This window comes from Hippocampus comes, unplaced genomic scaffold (genome assembly GCF_001891065.2).
Source record: "Hippocampus comes isolate QL1 unplaced genomic scaffold, H_comes_QL1_v1.1 scaffold89, whole genome shotgun sequence".
Taxonomy (NCBI): Eukaryota; Metazoa; Chordata; class Actinopteri; order Syngnathiformes; family Syngnathidae; genus Hippocampus; species Hippocampus comes.
Genome location: NW_017806077.1, coordinates 626,570 through 637,684, shown reverse-complemented (window position 1 = coordinate 637,684; position 11,115 = coordinate 626,570). Strand labels below are relative to the sequence as shown.

At 48.2% G+C, this 11,115-nt stretch overlaps 1 protein-coding gene across 1 annotated transcript in view; it reads right to left on the bottom strand.

The window, feature by feature from the left end:
- Window positions 1–557: 557 nt before the first annotated feature.
- Window positions 558–11,115, bottom strand: part of foxo1a (forkhead box O1 a) — a 33,697-nt gene continuing 23,139 nt past the window's right edge. The window contains exons 2-3 of the mRNA XM_019894676.1: window positions 6,180–6,371; window positions 558–5,073 (exon numbers count right to left, since the gene is read on the bottom strand). Of these exons, the coding sequence (XP_019750235.1) occupies window positions 3,886–5,073; window positions 6,180–6,371 (1,380 nt within the window). The 3' untranslated portion in view covers window positions 558–3,885. The remainder of the gene's footprint in view (window positions 5,074–6,179; window positions 6,372–11,115) is intronic.

Here is an 11,115-nt window from a genome sequence, read left to right as displayed (position 1 = left end):
GGGGGGGGGGGGGTGCACGCTGCGGAATGTGGCTGTTGGGAAGAGCCAGCAAGGAGAAATGAGACGCCGCGAGTGGGAATTGTAACTTTTATTGAGTCAGAAAAGTTCCACGCGGGTCCTGTGATGCCATCACTCGAAGCCGGGCCCCTTTTGACCTGGAAATGTCAGCAGACTCGTTAATTAGCTGGCCATCAAAGTTTAACCTCGGGCCGCACTAAAGCGAATGCGGGTATTTTTGCTTGCTTGATATTGCGGCAACCAACGGGGGGGTATGCGAGGTGTACAGCTTTCTACCTTTTGAAAAATGTGGAACTTTTGAAATGCGGCAATTGTCATGGGGGGAAAAAAATCCATTCCTAATATTCGATAATTATTTTCCCGTCTGAGTTTTTTTGGGGGGGTGGGGGGTGTCAGTTGGTCTTTTTAACATACTTTGTAAGTACTTTTATTTATCAGTTTTTAAAATGTAATGTGAATCTTTTTTTTTTCCATCATCATTTCAAACGTAGTCATTCCTTCATCGTGTATTTTGAAAGGATGCAAAGCAAACGCAGAGCTTCAACACATAAGGACATTTATTCATGATTGAATACATTTATATTGAACAAAGTAACATACTGTAGTCGTGTTGATTGCAAAGGACACAGCCCGTGTACGTCTGTGGTATATAAGTTAAATGTAACAGATGTTGTATTGGAAAATATCTGGGGACTCTTTTCTTGCCGTTTTGCACTTTATACGAAACCAAAAAAAAAAAAAAAAAATTGATTTCAAAGTGCAGCTGTTTCTTTGCAATGCATAAAATAACACAAGACAAAAAAAAAAAGATCCCGACTCGTCCGTTCATCTGCATTGTGATGTCTGAATATAGAAACGTAAATACGCTATCGTCATTGGCTTTGTGGGTTGTGAAAACGCGCGCTAAATACAAGAAAGAACGACATTGTCAGTTTACAAAAGCTTAGCATAGAAATCACTGCATCATCTACTCTCTAAATAAACGTCCCCCCCCCCCCCCCAATAGAACTATGTCAACAGGAACAACACAAACAACAACACAGCGCTATGTATATTACAATAAAATGTCTCTGTCATATGAAGTCCAAAAAAAAAAAAAAAAGAGAGAAAGAAATATAACCATAGCGACATAAAATTAAGAAATACAATGCATAGATTGAATCATCGTCAATGTCAAAATATCATTTACATTGTTTTTTTTGTTTTTAACTTTTAGTGTGAACCCTGTTGATTCATTAACAATTCATTTGAGTGACCGGCACAAATATATACAGAATATATATATATAATTTTTTTGTAATCATCATCATCATTTTTTTTAAACATAAAACATGTCAATTAAAGGCAAGTTTGGCCATGTTTGAAAGGCGACAACTGTGGCACCAAAGCCAAAGAGCAGCTTCGTCGTTAAGGGCGTCTTTATATCAAAAACACAAGATAATGAAAAAAAAAAAACAACAAAAATAAACACCCAAAACAAAACACATTTTGAAATGTTCGTATTTCATCTGCCACAAAACCAAACAGCCAAAACAAAGGCGCCAGAAGCTCGTCTCAAGGCCGCCTCCATTTTGAGAAAAGCCTCCACGACGAGGCAAAAATGGACACGCGTTTGTAAGATAAACTTGGATGTACTCAACACGTAGTGGTGCAAACACTCCCCCCAGCCCCCCTTCATGTGCAGTATTTATGTGCAGCAAAAATCAAGCCAGTTTTTTCCACCAAACGGTACGTACGGTTTTGGTTCAGTCGCGCAAAACGTTTCCAGTCGAGTTGGGAATCAAACAAAATGGCGTGGACGGTCCACGAATTCACTTTCGTTTTTTTTTTCTGTGTCCCACATGACTCTGTCCAAAGAGGAATTGGTATCAAGGTAGTATATTAAAACGATACAAGAAGGCGTGTTACCGTCTATATGCATCCATTAGGGTTCCAAACAAGATTTTCCGGTACGATGCAGAGGCGAGTTTCCACACGGAATTACGATCTCGGACTCCAATTTTATGTTGTTCAATGCGTTTCGCAAAAGTGCCAAGAAGTGGAATGTGGACGCGGAGAACGGATTCTCAACTTCTACGTTGGAAAGGCGACCTTGAAATGTTGATGAATTGAACCGCACCGAACCGCTCGCTGTAACGGGAGTCTCGGCGAACGACGTTCTCCCGGACGGGCAACCGTTCGTCTCCGACTCCCGTGTAACGCCGCACGTCGAAAACCGATTTCAAATGATTGCGGGGGGGTTGCGGAATCTGAAAAGAGCGCTGAGAAGAGAGCGCCTTGACCTCTGGCTTGTTTCACGGCGGCACAAAAGCACTCCGAGAACCGCTCGCAATTGACAGTCACTCGGATTTCTTGAAGGAACGAGTAAGGCGAGCCTCCGTCAAAGATCACGGCGGCGTGTTTCCTTGAAGAGAAGATCTGACTTGTCTTGTGCGATATCCATCTCTCTCTATATATTTCTCGATATTTTGATATATCTGAACAAAAACCTTCCAGCCCGCAGGACAGAACGACTCCAACAGCCCCCCCTGCGGTATGAAGGTCGCCAATGCAGGTCTTGCACAAGAATAAATCTTATATTAAACACAATAATTTATGTCTGAGATATATATCGATATAATATACGACAATCTAGTAAAACAAGTACAATGTCATGTCAATACAATCTTAAGCTATTTACAGGCAGAAGGTCTGATCGAGAGATGCTCAGGGGGCACGCAGCGGCTCAACAAGTACGTACAAACATTTTTTTTTTTGTTTTGTTTTTTCTTTTCAAAAAAGCATCCAGTTTTCTCTTGGAACCAAATTGGGATTTTTGCTTCTGTTGTGTAAACGCGACATAGTCTCTTTAGACAGTACAAACACACACACACACACACACACACACACACACACGTAAGACCTGATTGTACAATGCGTCTTCTCGAGACGCAAAGAGAGGGATCCCCAGCAACCTTTGCCGGTTGGCCGCAAAATTGCGGAAAGGCAGCTTCTTTATGCTGATGATCGTTGGGTGTGTTGGCTGTCAGGCATTCACGGTAAAAAAAAAAAATTCATGGTCCGAGGAAGGTGGGATGGAAGGCAACTGGGGGTCGGTGACTTTGAAGAGAGACGTCAAGCCCTTTCGGGCCACCACAAGGCTAGAGCAGTGGACCGCGGACACCGGTTAGGAGAACGAACTCGTAAACACAACCTTGAAAATGTTGGCAGTCAGGTGGACAAACAGAGACTTGGAACTCAAGTCGGAGGAAACGAAAACGAAACTATTCAAGTCCACCCTTACAAAACCATTTCGGTTCGCAGCCAGGCGGAACGCCGCGAGGCACGTTTTGGAACCGAGGACGACGTAACAACGTCCAGGCACCACCAGAGAATCGAATCTGTCGAGCAGACACGTAGAACTGAAGTCTTAGGCGGACCAAATTAGTCGGGACCACCTTGGAAACGAATCTGGTTGGCAGTCAGTTGTGCCCCCGCTAGACCAGTTCCGGAACGAAGGACGGCTCTAGTTCACTACGGGGAGGTCGGAGAAGTCTACCGGACGCGTACAACTGAAGAAGCCTTTTCGAAAACCATCGAGTCCAGTTGCCTTTGATTCAACCTTCCTGGATAATTCAACAGACCCCCCCAAGCGAGGGTGGTGTGGCGTAAACGCTCCTTCGTTAAGGCAAATTTGGCACTTCGTTTGGAAAGATGAACAATTCCAGTCGATCAAAACCTGGCTGGCACTTTTATCTTTCAAGTGATCGATTAAAGTAGTTTTCAAACAGGAATGTTGAAGAAGAAACTTTTGACCAAACAGCAAAAATCAGTCAGGTTGATTGTACTGTTTTTTTGTTTCGTTTTATATTTGCGCTAGCCCAGCGCCTAGCCAGACACCCAGCTGTGCGTGGTGGTCTTCACCCCATGGGGGAAGCCTTGCTGGGTCACCATCGGCTCAAAGTTGAAGTCCAGCGAGTCGCCGTCCATCAGAGTGTCGTGGAGGACGGTCTCCATGTCGATCTCAAACTTCTCGATGGACATGTCGTCCAGGTCGCTCGGCAGCTTCTCCAGGTGGGGGGGCGGCGCCAGGCCCAGCCGTCCGTATCCGTTGGTGTTGAGCGGGCAGAATCCGCCGGGCACGCCGCCGAGGCCGCCGCCGCCGCCCAGGTGGCCCGAGAGCCCGTACGCCATCTGCATCTGGTTCTTGGCCGAAGGCGGACGCGCCGAGCTGCCGCCGTGGTTGAGGGACATGAGCAGACGGCCGTTCATGGCCGGCGAGGCGTGCGGATGAGCGTGGGACAGGCCGTGGGGGTGACCGTTCCCCGCCGCCATCAGTTTGGCCACGTGCTGGCCGCCGCCGTACGGCGGCAGCATGCGGCCCCCGCCGGACTGCGACACCGCCGTGTCCACCGAGGGCAAGAGGTCTCCGTGCTGGTCCGCGTCCGACGTCAGCAGCTCCTTGAGGAGCCCCGGCAGTTGTACCGACCCGTGGCCGTACGGACCCATGCCGGGCCCGAAGGCGGGCTTGCTCTCCGGCAAGGTCTGCATGGGCATGGGCGACAAAGCGCTCATCGCCGCTTGACCGTACGCGCACTTGCGGTACTCCTGCTGAGGCTGCGACGCCATGCTGGGGGAGCTGTAAGGGGGGTACCCGGGGCTGGACTGCATCATCGGAGACGGGGAGGACTGGGAGGACCCGGGGGTGGCCGCCCCTCCGCCAACCTGAGAGTTGTTCGGCGAGAGCAAGTTCAGATTGTCCAGGAGGTTCTCCATGACGTTCTCGGAGCCGTGTCCCAAAGAGCCCGTCATCTCGCTGAGGCTGGGCAGCGTGGCGGTCATCTTGGTCCCCGGCGCGCCGGGGTAGCCCAGGTGCGCCTCCGCCTCACCCAGGTCGTCCTCGGGCATGAAGGGCGAGAGGCGCCCGCTGACCGTGCTGGCGTTGGAGCTGGTGCGAGGCCTGAAGCTGCTCCAGGCGTCAAAGTCGTCGTTGCTGTGCGAGTTGGGGCTGCCGGGCCACTTGTTGTAGGAGCCCGGGCTGTCGGCGCCGCCGTCCGGGCCGCTCTGAAGGGACAGCTGTGGGCAGGCGGGGAGACTGTTAGTCTTCACGGCGCGGTACGAGGCAAGTTTCAAATCGCAAAGGCAGCGAAAAAAAATTTGAAATACATCTGAATTGATTGCTTTTGTTTGATGAACCGTACAAAAAAAAAAATCATCGCATATTAAATCACAATCGCAATCTTGAGGAAAATAAATTTGCAATGAATTGATTTTTCAAAAGTACGATTTTTGCCAACGTTGTACAGTGACAGGCAAAAAAAAAAAAAAAATGCAATACTCCTCCACTAGGTGGCAGAAGATACAGAATGAACCTTTCGATCTACATTTTTGTGCTTTGGCGTCATGAAAGGGGAAACAATTGTCGACCAATCGGGGCATGGAGAAAAAAATTATAAGACCACCCTTTAGTTTTTCAGTTTCCTGATCATTTTAAATCCTCAGTGCAAGTTAAAGCTTCATTTTTTTTTCCCGACAAATATGACGACAACAAAAGATAGCTCAAAAGAGTTTTTCAGGGTTTTCCTGATGGTAACCAAAGTCACTTTTTTTTTTGTAGCCATCGTTGTGGCACTGCCGAAACTGCTTTTTGCCATCACGTTTCCTCTTCTGTATATCGTTTTTTTTTTCCATGACTGAATGTGCAATTAAAAGCTGGTGTTGTACACATTCTCATTAAAAAATAAAGAGTGTGGCAATCCATTTTTTCAAGGTATCTCCAAATAACATCAATTTAAAAGTCAAATATCCCATTCAAAAGATGTTTTATCTGCAGTGAAACCTGCACAGGCAAGCACCATTTTTTTTTTCCTTCCCGAGATTGTGATATGCTTTAGTTTCTCCCGGAGGATTTTTTTCCCCCCCAATAGGAAAAAAAAGATAAAGAGATATGCAAGTGTACCATAAAAAACAACAAAAAAAAAAATTCCATATAAAAAAAAAAAAGATGTCTATTTGTGTTAAGCTCGGTGAGAAAACATTTTTGTCACTCCAATAACGGCATGCTGGAAATGAGCAAGTGCTTTTGACATATGACGCCGCCGCGCAAACTTCTCTGGAAACCAGCAATGTGGTTACCGCCAACCTCCTGTATGTGTTCTCCCCGCCCACCATTCACCATTTACCTTCTTCTTGGCGGCCCGTCCTCGGCTCTTGGTGAATTTGCTGTTGTTGTCCATGGAGGCAGCCCGTCGCCGAGGCGATTTGCCGCTCTTCCCGCCTTCGGGGTTCAGCATCCACCACGAGCTCTTGCCCGTGCCCTCGTTCTGGACGCGGATGAAGCGGCTGTGCAGCGACAGGTTGTGCCTGATGGAGTTCTGGAGATGGAGGGCGGAGGGAGGATGGGGTGGGGGGGGGGGACACATCAGAGTGAGAGCTTTGCCCTTTCAAACAAACGCACAACACATTTGGCTTGCCGTTCAAGTGCAAATCCATCGTAGAGCTGCTGCTTCTTTCAAAACAAGCGCGACCGATGGAAAGATGACTCAGGCGGGGGGGGATAAGAAAGTGCCATTTGAATGTCACTTGGCGTCGACGGCTGGAGCAGGCAAATAACTGAAATGATTGAAATGATGGTGTTTGGTCCCAGTGGCCCTTGTACATCCTATCCTGCGGACTTGGGGCCCCCTGGCTCCTGATCTTAAGCCAGCAGTCTCCAACGTGGGCCTTAAACTGGTCAGTGATTTGAAATTGGACCGGCAAATTGGTGCCGTTGTTACAATCGCGCTTCTTTCATCTTCGGCAGCTGGCTAAAGTCAAGCCTCTCCCTTCTCAACAGCACTTTGAAACATGAATTCATGCCTTGAGTCAGCCAATCCTCCATTAAGTGTCTCCAGTTGGGCCAGAATGCTGCTGCTTACCTCCTAACCGTAATGTAAACGCCCGTCGGGCCGGATGGAAGAGCAGAGTGGGCCGAATGTGGCCCGCCGGCCATACTTTACCCACCCGGTCGATACGTTGACTGTCTTATCTCTTAACATGCACAAAACACTGATAACGCACATTCCACTTGTGTCTCCTCTACACCGAAGGAAACACAATCCTGTTTTTTTTTTTTTCTTCTTCTGTTCCTAACTTAATTCGGCACACTGTCGTTGCCGGGTGACAAGTATTTTTGTGCCAGGAACAAGTGGGGCGTCACTAAAGCACCGCAAACAAATGAACGGGAATATTGGCCAAAGGTCTGCTGAGAAAACCACAGAGCGAGAAAGAGAGTGAGCGAGAGAGAGAGATAGAGAGAGAAGCAGCTCGCTAGCCTGCTGGGATTTGGTGGATTCAGATGAGCCAAAACGCTTGTTTAAGGACCCAACGAGGCAAGGAGGGGAACGATTGTGTTTCATGAGCCTCGGCCACACTCACGCACGCACTCACACACATCCTCCAATGTGTTCCTGCTCCTGTGCATCACATCTGTGGCTTCTACTCTGCCTTCTCGTTTGCTTCATCTCATCGCCACATCCATCGTCCGTCACAAATTCAATCACAGCTCACTTATTGTCAAAGTAGGGGGGGGGGGGGATGACATTTTCACAACGAAAGTCTCAAATGAAGCCATTTGAGAGGACTGACAGCAAGTTCACGGGGACGCCGACTGCAATGCGCATCACACCGATCCGATCCGAAAAGTCTCTGCGCCGGTTTACCTTGAGTCAAAGAATCCATTATTAACTCTTCACCATCTTGCATTCATTTGTGCCCGTAATTGACAAAGTGCGTTTTGTCACGTCACCGTTTTATTTGATCTCTTCATTTATCCTGCTTTGATGTCAAGATTGGATCTGGAAGTTCTTTGTTTCACCGACTCCTCTTTTGAATCATTATTTCTTTCACCTTGTGTACAAAGTGTGCTCAGCAAAACCCAACAAAAATGGAACACTCTCCCGTAAACGGAAAAGCCACCATTTTCCACCCACTGGCCCGTGCGGAACAAAATGGCTTCCATACCATGAGCTGCGAAGAAAGCAATATGGCTCATTTAGTCAGTGTCGTCATCCATCACATGTTGTCGGTTCACAATTTACAAATTCCGTTTTTCACGTTATTTTATGTGCCACCTATCTCGGGCTATTGGCTGAAAAACTCGCCTCCTCGCAGTTTCTTGCGCTCGAGGGTGCCAGACGGAAGTACAGCACGGCGGTACCTCGAGGTTGCGAGCATCGTCAAGGAACGGATTCAACTCGTAGCTCGAGGCCCCACCGCATGAAGTGACTCAGAGACGAACATCGCGGGAGCCGTCGAAGTCGAAGTCGGGTGAAGATGACTTTGAAGTAATACGTAAGCGTTTGGCTTCATTTACGGTTTGGGGATTTCAAGTCGTGTGTGTGTATGTTTTCGTTTTGGCGACATCAAGTGTGACACAGGCGAGGGTCTTTTGACCCCCCCCCCCACCCCTCCCTGTTTCCGACTCACCTTGCAGCGCACGAGGAATCTCAACATTCCAGCTAATCACCGTGTGCAAAGTTCAATCGTAATCACAGCCAACGTGTTACTATCTCTTAGGAAACCGTGGAGACAGGATTCCCAGCCAGCCAGTCATCACAATCAACATTCCTCAGCGTGGTTACAAAAGCCAAGGTTCCGCAGCGCGGCGGAAAGCAGAAAGCGGATTGTGCAAAGAGCGGCGGCAAAAAGAACATTTCAGCTACATTGTCATCTGACAGTCACTCGGGACTGACCGGCTGATAAAAACAAAACAAAAAAACATTCTCTGTACTTTGAGATAGCAAAAAAATGTGCGGCGGGGCTTGTGCGAGTCGGCCGCCAGGAGCGCCGCGCTCTGAATAAACACGCCGGAGCGACAGAGCTGGCAAAACACGAGGAAGTGACCACATGAAAGAGCAGCGGGACAGGAAGCGGGGTCAACTTCCTGCCTCACAGGAAGCGCCGTGGTCGTGAAGCAGGCAGGGGGGGAGAACGGGCAAAGGAATGCGAGGCTGCCTGAGTCGCGCCAGCGTCGCCAATTTAGCTTTTACCCTCATCCATCATCCCCCCCCGCGAGCGCTTCCCCCGGCCACCCCCACGGCGGCCTCGGCGGCGACGACTTTGTCGTGGGACTGGACGGACCCAACTCGAGCGAGAGGCGGCGAATCTTGGACCATTTTTTTAGGTACGGGAGAAAGAGGGGCAGTGTGTGGCAACGTGGGCAAGAATCACTCAAGAGCGCACTGTGCCAGTTGCACTGAAAGGCCGCAGTGTTCGCCCTTTCCGTCGCCAATCGACGTCGCCTTGTCTCGGTTTGTAATCACGGTTTGGCCATTCGCAAATGGCCTCTTGATCGTCTTGTACAGTTTCATGGCGGGCCACATTTTAGTTCCCATTTCCGTTGCAGGGTCATTATGACTGGCATCATATAAAGAGGTCAAGAACAACGGTTTATTGTTGAAATTACTGTCATGAGGTGTTTGACCACAAGAAAATGTTTACAATGTCTTTCTTATTTATTACATATGAGAATTTGAAATTTTGGTACATATTTTCACAAGTCTCATGGAAGTTGCCATGTTTGATTTGCTTTCGCGGGCCACATAAAATGGTGTGGCGGGGCCAGATCTGGCCCCCGGGCCTTAATTTTGACACCATGGTCTTGTAGGACAATCTAATAAGATGTAAGAAAGTCTCCGTTTGACGTCCTTGGCAGGCAAGGGTCCAAATCGGGATGCAAACAACGCCGCTTGTCTTCGTGCGTACCTGGCCTCAAGGTACACCAACGCACTTTTTCCGAGCGTGTACGATCTAAAGCGGCCTCATTTCCTGTCCCGGCGACTGTGCACCTACAAGACCCCCGAGTAACAAAAAGTCATCATAACAAAAAGTAAGAGAGTCGAACCTTCGAGTGACAATCTGATGCACGATGGCAAAATGAAGCCCAACTTTCTCAAAATGACGAAGCGTTATTATTCCAAAAAGTGAAATGTGCAGTCAGTTTTCAGGGCCCGGTGCAGACGGTGGCACATTGACATGTGCCTGACTTCAGGGCAGGCGGCGTGTTTTCACATTCAGTGACATCTTGAATGCTCGTCTGCCGCTTGATGTGCCCTGCCATGAGATTGGCTGGCGACCAGTCCAGGGTGTAATCTTGCTTTTTGCTCCAAATCAGCTGCGATAGGCTCCGACTCGCCTCTGACTCCAAAGGGCATGGTGACAACCGCACGCCGGGAGCCGCCGTCTTTGTTGAAAGTTAGTTCGCTAGCCAGCCAAGAGAACGCTGTCGTATGGTGTGCAAAAGGTAAAACGGTGCGGTTGATGTCAAACTTGAGCTTTGATTTTCAATTGTGTTTCGTTATTGACGTATTTATATGCCCCCGACTCCTAATTTGAAAACATTTCCACCGTGTCATTAAACGTAGTAGTCCAGGTTACAATATCATGTGGCACGACGACAGTACTTATGATTGGTGAGCTCAGCAAATTTTGGTGTATTGCAAAAAAAAAAAAAAAAAAAAAAAAAAAATCCAAAATAAATAAAGCAACCCATTTTCACACAAGCGCATTCAATGCAGACGGAGCGCAGCGACTTCATGTGTTTGCAGTTTGATACGTTATCAGCGCCAATAAGAAGCGACTGCATGGCCACAATCACTGGCCTATTAACTAAAGTCAATAGGCCATAAAAGGCAGTGGAAATTTGAAAGGGGAGCATGAAGGAAATAACAAGCCCTTTGGTCAACCTAATTTGCTTCATTAAATCTGCGCAGGGGGTGGAAGGATTAAAAAAAAAAAAAAAAAAAAAAACCTGCTGCCGTGAATGTAGCACAACAAATGGCCTCAGGTTAGGCTTGCACACAAGCGTTGTCACTGTGAAACGCGTTATAAAAAGACCTCGCAAAAGTCTGACTTTTTAAAAATAGGATCGGCCAGACGAAAAAAGAATCACCCGAGGATAAAGTGACAATCCGGAACTGGCTTGTCTGTGCGCCACCGTCCCACCACTCCGCCCACGCACACCCCACCCTCGTTCCGCCATCTCGCCACACCACAGGGACGTCTCACATACACACGCACACACACACACACACACACACACACACACACACACACACACACACACACACACACACACAC